The 19635-nt window shown below is 35.4% G+C and overlaps 1 protein-coding gene across 1 annotated transcript; it reads left to right on the forward strand.

The window, feature by feature from the left end:
- The first annotated feature begins 4949 nt into the window (after window positions 1-4949).
- Window positions 4950-19003, forward strand: LOC124961141 (estradiol 17 beta-dehydrogenase 5-like). Its single transcript, XM_047519887.1, has 9 exons — window positions 4950-5082; window positions 8937-9104; window positions 9882-9998; window positions 10843-10920; window positions 11333-11455; window positions 13542-13651; window positions 14131-14296; window positions 17452-17534; window positions 18743-19003. The coding sequence occupies exons 1-9, from the start codon at window positions 4999-5001 to the stop codon at window positions 18783-18785; spliced, it is 972 nt and encodes a 323-aa protein (XP_047375843.1). The 5' UTR covers window positions 4950-4998; the 3' UTR covers window positions 18786-19003.
- The last annotated feature ends 632 nt before the right edge of the window (window positions 19004-19635 follow it).

Below are 19635 nucleotides of genomic sequence, written 5' to 3' on the forward strand. Positions count from 1 at the left end.
TTTCTTTTCATTTTTAAGGAAATTAACTAATACAAATACCAGTAGCCTTTCCTTAAACATGGAAAATTAACCATGACTCTAGAACAGTGGAGGAGAAAATTGATGCTATTTGCAAACTGCCTTTGCTTCTGTGAAAACCATGGTCAGCACCTAGACACCAATGGGGCTTATGCTCTCTGGTGTGATCCATCAGTTTTCAAAGATCCTGAATGATCTTGGGTGGAGGCCACATGCAGTGAGGGCAGGGGTTTCAAGGAGAAACATGTGGACTTTTATTTTTCTAAAACAAAGAATAAAACCATATAAAAAATCCTATAGGCTTAATCCTCTTAGACAAGTTTATTCCCAAAACAAAATGCCCAGAGAAATAATGGGCTTGGTGGATTGTCTATGAGAGTTTAGAAATTCTCCCATGTGCTCCTAGCTCTTCCCTCTTTTTTGTGTTGAATCTTTTTCAGACTAGGAGTGGGCTGTTCAGCAGAGCAGCCTCTGTCTAGATTAGAAAGAACTCTTTTTAAGAAAGTCTTCTAGACCAGAAGGATACTTGTAGAATAGAAGCCAGTAGAATCATTCTCATGTGGCATTGACTAGGACTGGGTCACAGTACCAAAACCATAGTGACCACATGCTAACTCATTAATATGAGTGGTCCATGGACATAATTTGGAGGAAAATGGCTGTTGAGGAGAAAACCATCTCAATCACTGAGGTCAAAAGCAAAAAGCAATTATTTTTTTTTTCTTTTTAGATTGAGGTTCCCAGAGTTTCATAGACTTTGAACTAGTTGTCAGACTTAAAACTTTATACTATCTTAAGTTTTATTAGAGTCCAAATGAGTGTTTATCTTTGGGTTGGAGATTCATTTCAAGTTAATACGTCCACGTACAAAGAAGCAGTATGATTGATTAGTTCTCATTAGAGACATGTTTCTCCCTGATAGTTGGTACAAGGACAGAGCAAAAGGTGAGAAGGACAGACCTCACCCAGCAGCAGGTCTGTTACAGGAGAAATGTAGAGGGAGTGAGAGGACTCTGACCAATTTTCATTTACTCTATTGCTTAATACGATGTCAAATTCCTTACATCAGATTGTAAGGAAACAACCCAGGAAAGAAGAGAGACCCAATGATTGCAAGCCTTGTGGATCAGGAATTTGATGCATGGAGATGTGGTAGAAGGCAAAGGGCAAGAGGTGTGCTTAGCATGGAAGGAATAACCACATTAATTTAATCTTAGTTACATCGAGCATAGTCTAGGTATGAATAGAAATTCTTAAGAGTTGAAAATGGCAAAAAACTGGAATGCTTTCATTGTCTGCATAGGTATGACAGGCAATGTCATCATATCTTGGGCAGAAATTTAAACTAAGAGATTGAAAGAAGTGTACCAAGAAGAATGTAGGGAAAGAAAGTCAAGATGATTAAATCCTTAAAGCAACACATTTAGAGATATACTTTCCATGTAGTATCTGAGGTGAATGTTTGGAGTTTCTAGGTCTTGTGATAAAGGTATTCAAGGTTGCTATCCAAAAGCAGAAAGTTCTCAAGTAAAGGGCCTAGTACTACATGTTTGTGTAATACATATATATGCTATCAATATTCCTAATAGAGTGATTAGGAAACTAAGTGTTAGTTGACCCCAATTAAGGACCTGCATCAATTTTCTCAATGTCAAACCAAGGTGAGTTGAACTTTCTATTTCTTAAAACTGAAAACATCATAAGCTAACATTTTTTAACATTACAATGCTGAATGTCACATCACATCATGCAACATTGAAAGCATGATCGCACATTTGTTATTAATCTACACAATGTCACAACATTGTTCTCACTTAGTATAATATGACTTCATGTATTTAATAATTGGCATTGTTGGATATTTAAATTTCTGATGAACATTTCTATAGATCTAAGAGAATAAGAAGTAAGGCCCTTTAGCATCATATTTTTTCCAACATAGTTACAATATGACACCTGTCCCAACTTCTTAGGCATATTGTGATAAGCCCCTGTTGATTTCTCTTTTTGTATATTCCAAACTGGACATTGAAATCTCAAGGTACGAGCCATCTGTTTTCCTCTTGAGGCTCTTGCTAAACAGCTGGGTTGATCTTCATGGATTTGCATAGCAGGCCAAACTCAACTATCCAACAATTTGGAAAGAATGTTTCTCAGTGGAAACTGAGATTGGTTACCAGAGGGGTCACCTGAGGTCTTAACTCTCATCTTTGAATGGTAGATCCTTCTTTTAATGTTTGCCAAACATTGTCCAAGTTACCTTAGTCTCAATAAAATTGCTTATAATAAGATAAGTAGGTGAGCTTACATCTTACTTGAATTATATATATATAATATAGGAATAACTCTTAGCTCTCAGATAGTAGCACAGAGGTTCATTCGAGGATGTGGTTAAATTTCTCTTAGTGTAGGATTGGTTGGATATATTTTAGACAGAAAATCTCTTTAGAATTTATCATTTGAGAATCTGTAAATTTTACAGATGTGTATGAACTCCTTATAAACTATGAGTGGATACATATGTCCACAAGATTTTATTCCTGTTGAAATGTGATTATTTCTCTTTTTCTGTGATTCAAGTGGACTTTTATTTCTCGATAAATCCCAAGACTCTGAAGTAACCAGAGTTCAGCATGGAGGGTGGATGAGTCTTTGGACTAGTGAGGTGTGGATGTGGAGCAAAGATACTCTGCCCTATGTCCTGGACATTCACTCAGAGTTTTGGGCACATGGTGCCATGCCCAGTGGACCACCAGGAGGCCAGGTTCAGAGCAGACAAACATTCTGATCTCAGAGAGAAGAGAGATGGAGATAATGTACAGGAATTGCAACTCAGGTAAAATCAGGAGATACCATAACCCAATTTTGTATTTCACAGTAGGAGATAGGAAGAATTTTAGTAGTAAATGGAAAACCACAGTGAAGACTGAATAAAACCCTCACTGAAGGTTCTCATTGAGGTTTGTGACATTGAGCAAAAGTAGTTTGAGGGATACTTCAAAGGGCTGGATATTTGCCAGGAAATTCCATTCCATTTAATTCTCAGGATTAGAGCAATACATGTTGTATAAGTAAACACTTTTCTTAGATTACAAATGAGAAACATTAAGTTTAGGTGGCTGAAGAACATGGGGGAAGATATAGCAATCACTCAGAATCCCACTTTTCTAAAAGACTGAGTCTTCCAATGGATCTTTTAAAATACTTTTCTAGACCTGTTAATCATTTATCCTTCACTAGGCAGTGGTACATAAACCTTTTGTAGTTCACACCTTCATAACTGTACATTCATCAGAAATGAGCATTTTTATTATAAACCAAATATGAAGATTCAGAAAATGCATTGCCATTGAGAAAGTTAAAAAGGATATATATATATTTTTTAATTTTGGTCTTGGATGCTTATTTGAGTGATAAAATTTAAAATGTGCTCAGTAGTCCTTTTAAATTCTCTGTGTGCGCTTGAGTGTGGAGCAAGATAGTTTATTTTGTAAAATAATGAGTGATTGAGAAAGGGATTCATCTTAACAAAACAAAAGCCACAAGAGAACAGGATTTATGTAAGGGGCAGAACTTTTCCATATACATAAGTTAACTATTTTATGATTATTTTATTTTATTTTATGTCAGATTATGAAACTGACAAAATCTGGGTGTATAAAAAGCATGTAGAGAAGATCAATCCTAGTCTGGCTATTCAGAATGAATGACTATTAGAGTTCAGTGTATTCTTTTTTATCATTCATCTTTTGTGAACATTTTACATTATTGATCACAATAGATTCCATTCTCGTTTAATGTACTAAGAAACACTTATTCCTCTATGTAATAATTTTTATTAGGTCTTCATGTTTGACTTTTTTAATTTAAATTTTTATTTGTTCCAATTAGTTATACATGACAGTAGAATGCCTTTACGCATTTTGATAAATCATACATAAATGGATACTAATTTCTTATTTGTCTGATAGTACATATTGTAGGATCACATCAGTCATGGAAATTATTTTCCCATGTATGTGTTTCAATTGCTTAAATATTTCACTTAATATGCATATCATAGTTTATAAAACTATAAAAAATTCATAATAATTTAAGATATTTCTAGTGTTTTCCTTTTAGGGAGAATTTTGAGCATATAAATAATAAAATTATCTCAAATGTGCATCTAACTTATTGACAGTTTTCTGGTAGTTGTCTAACAGGTACAGCTATAATAAACTTCAGCCTGCCGTTGCCTATTTCAAAATGGTTTCCTGCAGCTGCAATCATTTTTCTTCTACTGAGCAGAATGCCACAGTGAGGGCAGTTTTTATTGCATGCTGGTCAGTACTGCATCCTCTTGGAACTCAGTAGTCAAATATGGAACATATTTTGACAATAAGAAAATTAAAAAGACTAACTTTTGTTCATTTTAACCTTTGACTATTTATTTTTCTGCGTCTCCAACAAATGGTCCATAATGGTATTGAGAATATACCTTGTTTGTGTGCATGATGTATAATAGTAGGCAATTTCCAATAATGTATGATAAAGAAGGGGTTCATTATCACCAAAAAAGTAAGAAAAAAAAATAGAAAAATTTAGAAAAAAAGAAAACTGAAACAGGAAAAGAATACAAAACACCAGGAATTGGAAGTTTTCAGTCTAGCATTGGCCAATAAAGGTCCAATTACATATAATAACTCTTGATAATTGTAAGGAGAATATTTACTTAAAAACTAACACTATTTTCATCACTGTGTAATTATTTACTTAAATATTATTCTATATGAAATAAGCGAACTGGTCCCCATCCTCTCCACAAATGTGAAATATTTCTTTAACCTCCTTCCACATATAAAATATTGGCTAAATCTTAGATAGCAAGTACAATTGGTTAATCATTAGACAAGAAATTAGGATTGTGAAATCCAGTTATATCAGCCCTGTGAAGGCAGAAGAAGGAGCAGAACCTGCTTAGACTGAAGAGAAAGAGCAATGAATTCCAAACATCAGTATGTACAGCTCAATGATGGCCACTTCATTCCTGCACTGGGCTTGGGCACCTATAAACCTCAAGAGGTAACAGTAGGGTGTTAAATTGATGGTTCAAAAGAAATTAATTGGGATGAGTGGAATTCAATCTGGGTTGTCAACTTATTATCTTCCTCTGTGTCCTGGGCATCTCATGTTCTCTGTGTCTCCAGGCTGGAGGAATTTCATGCACAGGAGACACAATGGTCAGATATTCCTCTCCTCCAGTGATTGACGGTGTGGTCACCTGCTGAGGTTTCTGGGAACTCTCCCTCAACTTTTCACTCTATTTACCAGTTTGGGAGAATGATGAAAGTCAGCCACTGGTTTAAAGCGAGAGTGTTTTTCCTACTTATTTCTATTCTTCAGGATGTCATTTTTCCTTCTAAGTAAGGCAAGATACTGAGACATTTGTGTAGAAAAATGTAATGGAGATGAGCAGCATAGCATAAATGATGAGGAATACTTCCTTTTCACTGTGAGCATCTCACAGAAAATGCTGACCTTGGATAAGTAGAAATTTTCATGTGCTCTCAAATATGGGTAATGTAGCCAATGTGTAATATAACATCCTGATAATTCAAAACAAGACTGAAAAAATGGTACTTGTCAATTGTTGGTCATTGTTCATCTGTATTGTATTGATAGATGATCCTCTGAAGAGGAGCAAACTAAGATTACTAGACTGAAATGAATTTTGTATTCCATTATCATCCTCTGACCATTAACTGTGATATAAGAGACTAATTCCCTGCAATTTGAATTTAAAGTTTTCCTTCTGCAAGACTCAAGGAAACATCCAGAGAGCAATTGTAAGATCCCTGAATGACTCACTTACATTGTAGGGCAAAGTGGCATAAAGGACACCACTAAGGCTCCAGCTGTACTTCAAATGCCTTATACCTAAGAAATTCTGGAGTAGAATCAGCAGACGGTGGTAGGACATGGGATTATATTCATTTTTTATTTTATAGAAAATAAAGCTTCTGAATCTTCCACAAAAGGGAGTGAATTAGCATTAAGGGCCAATGATTATGTGAATAATCCCTTACAAGGTGAGTATAATTTCCTATTTGTAAGCCAATATCCTGAGTAGACATTCTTTTCCACCCAGTGTTTTTTTCTGTCATACTGAGATATGATTGTGCACCCAACCTGACAGCACATTGTACTTTGGTAAGGTGCCTATTTTCAAGCCGGCCCCTTGCTGGCATCTAGAATCATTGATCTTTTCACTTCTTTTTAACACACAAAGATGGTGGAGGACCCTAAACCATACAAACAATGGAGCTTTTTTAGGGTTCTGCAGTCATATTCATAGTCCACGTGTTCCAGGGCAGTGTGAGAGGTTGACAAAAGAACAAAGTAAATACCTGGTGACTCATATAAGGCAAAAGTCTTATTGAGGAAGGTTTATTGGAGGGTTGAGCAGTGATAGGTGAAGAGACAGCACCTCCTTTGCTCACATTGCTTTGCCAAGCAGGGCTTCCTCTTCCTTATGGCATTTTTGTCCAGTGAACTCTGGCTGGATGTGACACTTATCCTTCCCACAGTGTCCTCAGTTCTATCTCAGTTACCACAAACAGAGGGATTTTAGCCTAAAATTTTTATTTGTTCTCTTTAGTTGTACATGAGTGTAGAATGTATTTTGACATAATTACAGAAACATGGAGTATATCTTATTCTAATTAGGATTCCAGTCTTCCAAATGCATATGATGTGGAGATTCCCTGTGGTGTATTCATATATAAATATAGAAAAATTATGTCAGATTTATTCCACTGTCTTTTTTCATCCTATTCCCACTCGTTTCCTTCATTATTTTTTTTGTCTAAAATGCTAAACTTTTATCCTTCCCTACCCCTGCCCCTTGTTGCGTGTTAGCATCCATATATCAGACAGACCACTCAGACTTTTGGTTTTAAGGACTTATCACAATACTTATCATGATAGGTTACAGATCCATCCATTTACTGGCAAATATCATAAAGTCATTTTGCTTTATGTTTGAGTTTTATTCCATTTTGTATATGTTTCACATTGTCATTAATTATTTATCTTTTGAAATGCACCTAGGATTTTTTTTTATAGCTTAGTTATTGGGAATTTCACTACTATAAACATTGATGTAGATGCTTCCCTGGAGTGTTCTGACTTTAACTCCCCAGTATACATACTGAGATAAGATATAACCAGGTCAAATAGTGGTTCCATTCACATTTTTGTAAAAATTTACCATACTGCTATCCAAACTGGTAGCATAAATTTGTTAGTTCCACCATAAATGTATAGTGTACCCTATTTTTTACATTCTCACCAATGTTTATTGTTCATGTATTCTTTTTTTAAATTTTTTTGTAGCAGGGATTGAACTCAGGAGCATTCAAACACTGAGTCAAATCCCAAGCCCAATATTGTATTTTGTTTAGGGACAGGTTCTAACCCAGTTGCTTAGTGCTTCTCTGTTGTAGAGGCTGAGTTTGAACTTGAGATCCGCCTGTCTCAGCTGCCAAAGTCAATGGGATTGCAGGCATGTGCCACAATGCCCAACTGTTACTGTGTTCTTGATAGTTGCCTATCTGAATGGAGTCAGTTGAAATCTTAGTATACTTTTAGTTTGCATTTCATTAATTTCTAGATATATTGAATATTTTTTCATGTACTTGTTGACTATTTGTATCTCTTGGTTTGAGAAATGTCTGTTTACCTTCTTTGACCATTAATTGGGATTTTTCTTCTTTCTTTCTTTTTTTGTTGTTGAGTTTTTGAGTTCTTTGTATATTCTGGAAAGTAATGTCTTATCTACGGACTGGATAACAATGACTTTCTCACATTCTGTAGACAGAAGAAAGGGTTTTCTATGCTACGCTTCAGGAGCAGTAACATCATCACATTAAATTGCTTAATTTTGGTAGATAATCAGTATCCCAAGAAGTCACTGTCCTGAACATACAAGGAAAATGTGTCATTGCAAAGGCAATTTTAGCTTGCCTTTGATTCCAATGTGCATGACAGAAAGTAGGGACTTTACAGAGAATACATATCTGGAGGAAGTAGATCAGACCTGTTTGTGTTATTTCATAATTGGCTAGGTTTTGGGGAACAGAAAGTTACATTGAGGCCCATTGTATTTTATTATCCTCCTTTTCTTTAGAAAGATACATCTACATCTACCATCTTTAATAGACTGAAATTGTGGTATATCCTAGCATAGGTTATCAATTTTACTAGCTCCACTGAAGATCTAAGGAAATTATATCAACAACTTTTTTGTAGCAAATATTTTCCATGTGGTTTCAAACTTCGATGTAGAGGAAATTTATTATATTATGTGCATCTTTATTGGTAGATGAGTCATAGAATTTTGCACAGTATTCTATAATCCATCCCAAGCACTGTATTAATTGTACTAAGTGACACAAATTATCACATAAATATAAAATGACTATACCTCTATGCTGAGTATCATGAGTTTATCCAAAAACTCACTGAACTTGAATTGCTACTAGGGTCTTCTGATGAAAATGTGCTCTGACTTCTCTATCTGAGGAGGCTTCCTGGATGTCATTCTTGTCATTAACTAGGAAATACCCAGAAAAAGCAGTTTTAGGGTCATTTCCCCAAATGAATATCTAACAGAAAACATGGGCAAAGTTAAGTTATGTGAGGCACTCACTGCTTTGGACCATGACATTCAGTATCACTCCTTGACTATTTCCTTAAGTCTTATATAAGAGAAAATTTGGCATTCAAATTTCAGGGTGCTGGTAACTTATCACATATTTAAGGAGTCTGAAGAAACCTTTGGAATATAAAATTCCTTCCAGTTTAGTGACTGTCTGCTCTATGAGTTACCTCTCATAATATGATTCTCCAAGTACTCCTTTTGCTTGTTCCTCTAGGTTCCTAATAGTAAGACAACAGAAGCCACCAAAATAGCTATAGAAGCTGGGTTCCGCCATATCGATTCTGCTTATTTTTACCAAGTAGAAGAGGAGGTAGGACTGGCCATAAGAAGTAAGATTGCAGATGGCACTGTGAAGAGAGAAGACATATTCTATACTTCAAAGGTACTATGTGTACAGTGCAAAAATTACTGCAATGTGATCTGAAGAAGTGAAAATACTGTTGGGCAATCAGTTGTGGGTGGAATTTATAATAAGGACTATGTTTATTCACATAAATGATAAAGTATCAAAAATAGAGAAATCTTATGGATTCTTATGTCTACAAACATATGACTTGTAGGTTCTTCATTTTTCTGATTCTCCAATCAACTCAATAATTTATTATTGATAGTGGAATCAGAAGGAATAGGACAAGATTATGGATTCACTATTTCCTAGTTGACATTTAAAATTTTCATATCATTGCAAATATCAACATTACATTTGTCTTTATCTAAGAGTAATATAGGACATTTCTCTTTGTAGTAAACAAGATATAGCTAAAGTGTCTTGATTACTGAAATGTTCAAAATGTGTTCCCATTCAGATCTTTAAAAAAATGCTAATTCTTATCTCATGAAGTGAATGGATGAGATAGAGTAACAGTAGCTTTGTAATCTGTATGAAACACAATTCAGAGATTCAACAATGTTATTTGATAACAAATATATGTCTTGTGCAATTCCTTCCATAGTTCAAATGATTAATAATAAAAATATGGTCCAAATTTCAAGAATAGGTCATATCAATGGAAACCCAAGACCTGTAGAGAATTTATTCTCTATGATTAACAGTTTCCAAAGAATATCCATATAAATGTCTTAATATGAAGTTAAACAAATGCCTCCAATGTGGGCAATATTTTAATACAGTCCAATTTTCTTTCTTTAACCTCTGCAGCTTTGGAGCACTTTTCATCGACCAGAACTGGTTCAATCTTGTTTGGAAAGATCACTGAAAAAACTTCATTTTGACTATGTTGACCTCTATCTTATTCATTTACCAATGGCAATGAAAGTAGGTACTTTTCATCATCCAATCTATTGAATTTCAGTTCTCAACACGTCCATCATTACCATGGATGTATGAATTATGCTTCTATTATATAATCACTTAAACAATTTATATGAAATATACAAAGTTCAAACTATGACTAGATTAATGATGAGAAGTAATCCTCAGAAAGTTCTCTGCTTATTCATCCATTATGTCTCCATTACTAGAAGTTTGCTTGGTTTTGCCTAAGTCTTTTACCCTGGTGTTAAATATTACTTTGGGGCAGTTCAAGTTTCATGGTCAGTAATATTTGGGCCAACTTTCAGAATAAATTCAAATTTGAATTGAAATATCAGTGACTATCTTTGGGACACATATATATTCTTAGACCCACATGTGTGCAGGTAGATAAAGATGCCTGTTTAGCCTGTGTCATCACTGAAATCCATTATGGCTGGAGAGTACATTTATCCAAACACTGACTCATAGAGTGAAAGACAGGCTTTTCCCTAGGGGAATATACAGGGATGGGAAAATAGCATAGCCAACAAGAAGACCTCATTATAATCCCTGAGAATATCTTCTTTAATTATACACATATAAGATTTCTTTGTATATATATTCATACATATATAATTAGACATAGAGAACATTTGATGGACAACAACATAGGAAGCTAAGCATCTAAAGATATACCTCACATCTCAGTTTGTGAACACTTTGGTAATAGATGAATATAGATTGATGCTCCATTTATTTCATAGAGGATTCATGCCCCATCCCTTAGATGTACCTAACAGCATTGTTCTGCACGGACTTATGAATGAATTCAGCAAGGTTGTCATTAAGATCACTTCTATTCCAGCCAGGGGAAGAGCTGTTTCCAAAAGATGAAAATGGAAAAATAATATATGACTCAGTGGATCTCTGTGCTGTGTGGGAGGTGAGTACCTGAAGGAGTGATCCCACAGGAAGCCCACAGGGTGACATTCAGGTCATGTTTAGCTGATATCTTGGGTCTAGAAATAAATATAATTAAAAGAGATTTTTCTTGTTAGGGTTGAGGGAGTGCCTGGAATGTAGCAGGGGGAAGTAGAGAAGCACTGATGACAGTGAGGACACGCAACACCTGCGTCCACATGCAGTGATGTCTGATTCTCTAACGAGGACGCAGGAATTCTTTTTCTGGCTCTCAAGACCTTGCTCTATGGTCATTATCATATTTCTCTTCTTAACAATCAATTCACCAGCTGCATTTCCATGTTTCGACAGTGTTCCTCTTGACAGTTCTAACTTGCATTTACATTGACATAGTTGACCATAGAAATGACTCTTTACATCCTCTTCCTCCCAAGGCCATGGAGAAGTGTAAGGATGCAGGGTTGGCCAAATCCATCGGGGTGTCCAACTTTAACCGCAGGCAACTGGAGATGATCCTGAATAAACCAGGCCTCAGGTATAAGCCTGTCTGCAACCAGGTGAGATCCCTGAGCCTCATTGCCATCCTGTATTCCTTTAGTTTTTTCTGCATCACCACCATGTGTCCATTTGAACCCTAGTTCATTTTCCTTTGTGGAACGGAAGAGTCTATGATTAGTGCCACTGTCTTGGATGGTGTGCGGGATTCTCAGTTGTATCTCTGTTGGCTGAATCCTTAGTTAAAATGAGAGGAAGATCTTAGTGACCAGTTTACGGAGGACTCTGGTGATGTAAATGTGATCAAGGAGGAGAGTTGTTGTTCAATTGACTCTAGAGGCAAGTTGAGCTGGTCCTTATGGAATGATGGATGACTGGAGACGGGATGGGTGAATATGCTGTGGAGGGAATTGGGTGTAGAAAAGAAGGCCAGGCCAGTACACGAGAATCGGAAGTGAGCCAAAAAAGAGTAAAAGAGGGGAAGATCAGTGGTCAGTGTATGTGTGGAGTTTGGATGTCCGAGTCCTTGTGTTCTCTTTTTTCAGTTTTCTGGACCCAGAGGACTAGTTAATAGGAAAGGCAAAGCAGAACTTAAAAGTTAAAAAATTGTGAGCAAGTTACATGTGTATGGTTTTAGTGATGGTGGATGAAATCCACTTTCAGACAACTTTAACTGATTGTGCAGTTGCCCTTGTGTCTTAGCCCTTCTAACATGGTTTCTTCTGTGCTTTCTGATATCAAATCTACTATGTAATCTCATCAATTCCATTCATGGGTTTGTGCTCTTATTTTTTGATAACTTTTATTCAGAGAGTAATAGGTCTCCAGTTGAAACACAGCTTATCCATTTCATGAATTCATATATATATAGATTGAGCACTATAAATTTCTAACATAAATGATAAGAAATTAAAAATAATTTTAGTAATATTTTATCCCAGTTTTTTTTAATCATGACATTGATTAAACATACAGAAAAGTTGAGAGTATGATAAAAGATATCCACACTGTTCACCTTCTGTCTAAAATTGTTGACTTTTGGATTCACTGTGAGATGTTGATTTATGTGGGTATATCTGTACACTTATGTTAATATTTAAATCTCTTCAAATAAATTTTAGACTGGACTATTCACCTTTAAAGATCCTAGAGAACATCTCTTAGGCATGAAAATGATTTGTCACATATTTTATTTTCATGATTGTATCTTAAAATTTTAGTAATTCTCATATGATCCAAATTGACTCTGTTTTTAATTTTCCCATTGCTTTTCTGAAATATCTTTCATAGTTCTTCTGCTTTCCTTGGTGTGACTTGGTTTCACATGTTGCTTTATTTCATTTTTCTCAAGTTCTTTTCACATGGAATGTTCATCCAATGCTTTTGCACATGATAATAAACCAGGGTTGTTTTTTTTAAGTGTTTTATTATATCAGTTAACTTGTTTTACATTCCCATATTCAGTTAGTTGTGTGGTAGACTTCAATTCTTTCTTAGAGATCAAGGGCCTGAGGAGGAACCAGGGCAGTCAGATTTCTCCTCAGTTTTTGGGATTTGCAACACACCAGGAAAATTTTAAAGTGTTGCTCAGACTAGCAGTTCATTAGAAAGGATAAGAAAGGGAAAAGGTGAAACTCCCAAAAGAGAGAGTAAATCTGCACAGAGAGGAGAGGGATGCATCTCTCCTTCCTGTTTTGTTGGGAATATTGAACCTTTTCAGAGACATGAAATAACTCTTGAGGTTTGACTGATAGTAAGATTTCATCTGATTTCTGTCTTCATTCTTAATGTTCTTGCCACTCAAAGAGGATTTTCAAGTCTGGGTCACTTTGTCCCATAATGACTTGTTCAAGTTGTAATTTATTTTTACTGATTAAGTTAGGGGGGGATTATTCTAAGCTCCCTGAAGTCCAAAATCTGTTTTTTTTTTTTGTTTGTTTGCTTTTGATGATCAAATTTACCCAAATGTCACATATAGAATACTTACAAAATGTCTTTCAAACTAGTCCTTGTGAGTCTTTGATCAAATTCTTAAGGCACAATTTGAAGTGTAATTTCAATTATTTTAAAAATTCTATACTTACATTTTGTTTTAATATTAACATTAGCTTGTAGTACAATCGATACCTTCTATCTTGTCCACTGCAGGTAGAATGTCATATTTATCTCAACCAGAGGAAACTGCTGGACTTCTGCAAATCAAAAGACATTGTTCTGGTTGCTTATAGTGCCCTTGGAACTCAACGAGACAAACAATGGTAATGAAAACATCAGGTAGCTTTCCAAAATGCCATTTTTGGTGAACGATTTATAATCCTACAACACTCAGATTTCAGAAGATCATGCTCAACTGACTCTGAGAGGGGAGAATTTATTTTTCTGAGAAGATTCCATAAGACACTTATGCTGCTGGTCCTGGCAATGCATTTCAGGATCCCTACATAGAGTGATCCACACAGACCTGAATCTGTATTGTGAGTGGGTCCAGTGGAACTTTCTTGTAATCCCAGTGACTTGGAAGACTCAGGAAGGAATACTGCAAACTTGAGGCTATCCTCAGGAACGTAGTGTTACCCTGTGTCAATATTTAATAAAAAGGACTAGGCATATGGCCCTGTGATAGGAGTGCCTTTGGATTCCATCCCTAGTAAGCCCCACCCCTCAATAAAAGAAAAGATAGGAAAGCCTCCTAATTAAACTTGGTCTCAGGATTTCAGTTTTCTCTCTTTTCTTGCAGGGTTGACCAGAGCTCTCCAGTTCTCTTGGATGATCCAGTTCTTGGTGCCTTGGCAAAAAAACACAAGCGATCCCCAGCTCTGATTGCCCTTCGCTACCAGCTGCAGCGTGGAGTTGTGGTTCTGGCCCAGAGTTTCAAGGAGAGTGAAATAAAAGAGAACATTCAGGTATAGAGGTGGGTTGTGGGCATTCTGGTTCTTACACAGTATCCTTCAAATATGTGCTTCTTTGAAACCATAAGACATTTTGGGGCCAAGTCAATATCTTCTGCATGTCATCTGCATGTAAGTTTTCAGGTGCTTGCAGAAGCATGACCTTACTCCACAGTGGAACAGGCAATGTAGGCAGAGAGACTTAGGATTGCATGAAGCACAGAGATTTGGTTTTTGACATTGCCAGTCATGTATTGCATATTCCTGTGCAAGTGACAACTATTTTCTTTTTTTATTAAAAATTTTAAAAATTTTTATAGATTGCATTTTGATTCATGGTACACAAATGGGGTACAGTTCTTCATTTCTATGGTTGTACACAACGTAGATTCACACCATTAATGTAATCATACACATACATAGGATTACACTGTCTGTTCCATTCAACTATATTTCTGTCCCCCACCCCTTCCCACCCCATTTTCCTCTACACCATCCAAAGTTCCTTTATTCTTCTCTTCTCCCTCACCACCTCCCCTCATTATACATTGTCATCCACTTATCAGAAAATATTCAGCCTTTGGTTTTTTGGGCTTGGCCTATTTCAACTTAGCATGATATTTTCCAACTTTATCCATTTTCCAGCAAATGCCATAATTTTAGTCTTTTTTTGGCTGAGTAATATTCCATTCTGTACATATACCAGTTTCTTTATCCATTCATCAATTGAAGGGCATCTCAGTTGGTTCCACAATCTAGCTATTGTGAATTGAGCTGCTATGAAGATTGATGTGGCTGCATCACTGCAGTATCTATTATCAAGAACACATGCAATAATAAGTGTTGGCATGAATGTGGAGAAAAAGGCACACTCATACATTGCTAGTGGAGTTGCAAATTGGTACATCCACTCTGGAAAGCAGTATGGAGATTCCTCAGAAAACTTGGAATGGACACACCATTTGACCCAGCTATCCCACTCCTCAGTTTATACCCAAATGACTTAAAATCAGCATACTACAATGATGTATTTTTTCTTATTTTCTGAAGTGAAAATTTAGTTTGGGTGATTTTTATTCTATATTATAATTTTATTTTACATTTCCCAAAATCCATAATATATTTCAATATAAATATATTTATTCATTTTGAGAGTTTCACTTTTTGGCAGTCAGTTTATGTATTGCCCAGTTAAATGTGTTGTTTATCTTTTCTTTTTCACTTAGTAGAATTTTTTTTTTTGCACTATTACTTAGAGAAGTTGCAAAACATACCACCCCCAAATATTGAGGTTAGTACAAAGAGTAATTGATTTTCTAATGATTCCATGGTTTGACTCTTTGTGTGGGTCAGCCTGAACCCAATGAATGTCTTCAAGCTACACTGGCTTCTCATGGTTTTGTACTGAACTGTGGTATGCATTCTCGATCTGGGTGGTCCCTCTGCTTCAGTCCTGCTTGCTCCATTTTCTGGGGTGTCTGAGCTTCACTCCATAGAACTTCAAATCCACCAGTTGACCACCCAGACTTCACCTCATCACATATCCCTGTCCCGAGGCAGTGAACAGATCCTTTCAGAGCACTCTCCATGCCTCAGCTCAGAATGGGCACATCACAGCTTCTGCCAAGTTGTAGTGTCCATGCCAGTTAGAGACCTGGCAATACTCAGGAAGTATGGAAATAGGCACTGTGTCTTTAGTGAAAGGAGCTGCAAATTTACATAGGAAAGGGTTTGGAGAATGAAAGATGCAAATTTTTGCAAATATATGACCACATTTATATATTCTGGATACAGTTTTTCAGATGCAGATATATTTGTTGAAATGTGTTCTCCCAAATTCTACTTGTACTTCTGTTCTCCTTTTGGTATATCTTCACTCGCAAAGTTTCTTTTCTTATTGTTGTCTTCATGCCTTGACTCTGTGGTTGATGAGTGTCTTGTATTTCTTATATTGGGAATACAGCAGTATTTTATTTTATTTCTTCATAGATGTCTTACCGTCCTTAATTCCACATTTAATTTAACTGTATTTTTTGAAAAAAATTATGAAACAAAAATCCAAATAGACACATAATTTTTGAATAACAGATGATCTTCCCAGCAACAGGAATTACTTTTATGACTACTTTTCTATTATAAAGAATATGTGATCACTTTATCAATCTCTATGCAGTTTGTCTACTATTGCTTTGTAACACTTGATAAATTTGTAGAGAAATTACTTCTAGAAATATTGAACATTCTAATCCATGATTGTGATTTGATTTTCCAATATTTTGCTAGTCTTTAAACATATTTCAGTAAACTGACCTAGGAAGGATTTTCCATGAATTATGTTAGATTTATTCATACAGAAGTGAAAATTTTGATCATTTTTCTGTTAACATATCACCTTTCATTTTGAGAATTTCCAAATGTACATATAAGTTCAAAGAAAAATGCCTAATTCCTCAATTGTTAAATGATCTACATTTTACTTGCTTGTCTTTTATCAAGGAAATAATCCAAGATTAAAGTAACCATTAGTTTCAGTATGTTAGCCATTCTTTAAAATTGTTCAAATGTTTTTGTCATTTCAATTGTTAATTTGTTCTAGTTATACAGGACATTAGAATCCATTTATTCATTTGATAAATCTTACATAAATGTTTCCATGTTTTAAATGCCTCACATTTAGACAAATTCTTGGAGCTAGCTCCTCTGTTTTTCAAAGAGGATGTAATTAGTAATTTAAAAATTCCTGACTTAAAAATATTGAAAAGAATCATTTTTCATAGTTTTAACTGTCCATTGATGCTCTATAGAAATCAAACTGTATCCTTGCAAATTGTTAAATTATCTTACACTTCAAAATGTTGTCTCTATTTTTCTGTGGGTCTTTTAAATACATGTCATATCAATCATGAAATAAGAATACCTATATTTTGTTACTGCTTCTTTTTGGTATCTCTTTACATCTCTCATTGGTGCAGTTTCTATATACTACATGTTAAAACGATTTCTTTTTAGCTTTCACCTAGTATTTATTGATCCTTTGAATGCTTTGCTTGATGCCTTTAAAAACATTTGGAAACTACTTAGATACTTTAAATGTTTCTTCAACAAAAGAATTCCAGGATTGGCAATATGCAGTGCAAATAATATGCTAAACCATTTTACTTTTGTGATAGGTTTTTGATTTCCAGTTGAGTGCAGAAGACATGAAAGATCTAGATGGCCTGAACAGAAATTTTCGATATGCTCTCATGAAGATGTAAGTACCTTTGGAAGATGTGTACCCTTTGCTTTTTTATAATTCAAGTCTTTCCCTCCTGTTCAGTGCAGTTTGGATCAGAATTCACATGCTGCATTTAGCTGTCAAAACCTTCCACTGAGGCTTTGAGAGAATATTTGTTTTTGAACAAAAAATGTAGACATCTCAATGCAGAGGATAAAGTAGTTTTTCAGAATAGAGGTTCAAAACCAAGGGAAAATGTGCAGAAAATACCCTTGTTGAAGAGAATTGATAGTCCTGAAATAATTTTTACTCTTTTTTGATGCTTTATGGCTATAGAATCTGGCATTGTACATACGTATTGAGCGAGGATAAAGAAGGCAAATAAGGCCATTCTGCTGGTAGGAATGTTAATTCATAATAGAAATAAATGTGCTAATGTATGAAAGGGGATGAGATAATCCATGGTTACATGTGCATAAATACTGGCAGGTATATTGTTATCAATATTAATATTTTTGTTAATGTAGATAAAAATGAGAAATGAAATGGGAACATAATTTCAAAAGACAGTAGCAAGAAATTGGCAATTCCTGCTACCTATTAAGTATTTCAAGAAGCACTGATTTTCTGTTGTCTTATTTCTAAAGTATAGAGATCTAAACATTTTATGGTAAGCTCTTGGAGTTTGCATGTGTATGTTATATACAACATTCTTTTCATATCCAAATATATCACCATGTCATGTGTGATGGGAAATAAGAAAATAATTCATGATTTAGTGAAATGGAAGTGACATTGCTAGAAATCTACTGTACATCTAAAATATCTTTAGTATTGGACAGAATCTGAACTTATCCTTATATGAATCATAGCAAAAGTGAATGTGTTCTACTCCACAAAGGAAGGAAATACATATTTGCAATGCGCTTCTGCATTGACTGAGAATGCGAAGTAAGATAGGAGTTCTTTGATTTGGAGTATGGATTGATAGACCTAAGAAGGTTGAATATGAGTGAATTCTTATCTCTGTGAGTTCTTTGTGTTTTGTTCGCAGCAAGGGAATACAATCTGAACAATTTATTTATAATGAAATAGACATTCCTTATATGGTTATGATCATGAAAAAAAATGGCAGATTCTACAACCACTGGGGAAATATAATGTAGCTCATCAGTGTCACGGTTTTACCCCTATAGAAACTGAGTCACTGAGTCTAGGTTACTCATTTTTCATTCTCATTTTAGAATGGCTGAACATCCGAATTTTCCATTTGCTGATGATTATTAACTCGGACAGCTATGTGGTGACTACTGCTAATACCAGCCCTTTGAATGTGATGCGTGAACTGGCCCAGATGCTACTGACTGCACACATCACCTCTGTTGTTAATCCATGCTTTTTACCAACACACATTCTTCCAAAGTTACATTCACCAGTTTAGTAAAGGAAGCACAAAATTTTCAACAATATTTGAAAAAAAAATAAAGTTGCTTTACTGAAGAGTCTTACCTTGCACTGTCTCAGTTGCATTTATGTTTTTTTTCAACTTGACTCATTATGAACAAAAATAATTTGCCCAAAGCTTGTAGGCATGGATTTGGTGATGCTAACACACTTCTGTGTAGAAATAGATAGGCCCTAGGGAAATAGCAATTTATGTTGATTCCTTAATGCTTCTCCAGCCCATGGAGTGACAGGAAAACATTTTGCCAGTAGATCATGGTTTTTAGACTGCAACATGGAGCACATGTGGAAAGGATGAGCAGAAGTCCGAGGGCTCCTTCCTGCAGCTCCATGATGAGAGAACCTGGAAAATGAGGAATGGTGTTTTCCTTTAGATGGATGAAAGGTGGTGAGAGGGGATCCAGCCTGGAATGAGCAGGAGGAGGTCAAACGTGGAAAGGTTGAAGAGAGTCGAATTGAGCACTTCACTGCTTGGAATATACAGTCAAAATTTTTTTCTTGGGTACATATAATCATACATAAAAGCAGGATTTTTAATGCAAAATTTATGCATGCATCTAACAGTTGATTAATTTCATTTCTCAATACATTTGCTTCCTTTTACACGCTCTCTTCCCTCCCTCTGTTCTGCTTGTTCTACTCTCCTGACCTCCTTTCTATTATTGTTATTTTA

The sequence above is a fragment of the Sciurus carolinensis genome, chromosome 12 (genome assembly GCF_902686445.1).
Source record: "Sciurus carolinensis chromosome 12, mSciCar1.2, whole genome shotgun sequence".
Lineage (NCBI taxonomy): Eukaryota > Metazoa > Chordata > Mammalia > Rodentia > Sciuridae > Sciurus > Sciurus carolinensis.

Excerpts from the sequence above, each read along its gene's own strand:
- LOC124961141 (XM_047519887.1), top strand. The coding sequence starts at position 4,999 with ATGAATTCCAAACATCAGTATGTACAGCTCAATGATGGCCACTTCATT. Across the intron at positions 10,921-11,332 it reads ATCTCTGTGCTGTGTGGGAG|GCCATGGAGAAGTGTAAGGA; the intron begins GTGAGTACCTGA and ends CTTCCTCCCAAG. Across the intron at positions 11,456-13,541 it reads ATAAGCCTGTCTGCAACCAG|GTAGAATGTCATATTTATCT; the intron begins GTGAGATCCCTG and ends TGTCCACTGCAG.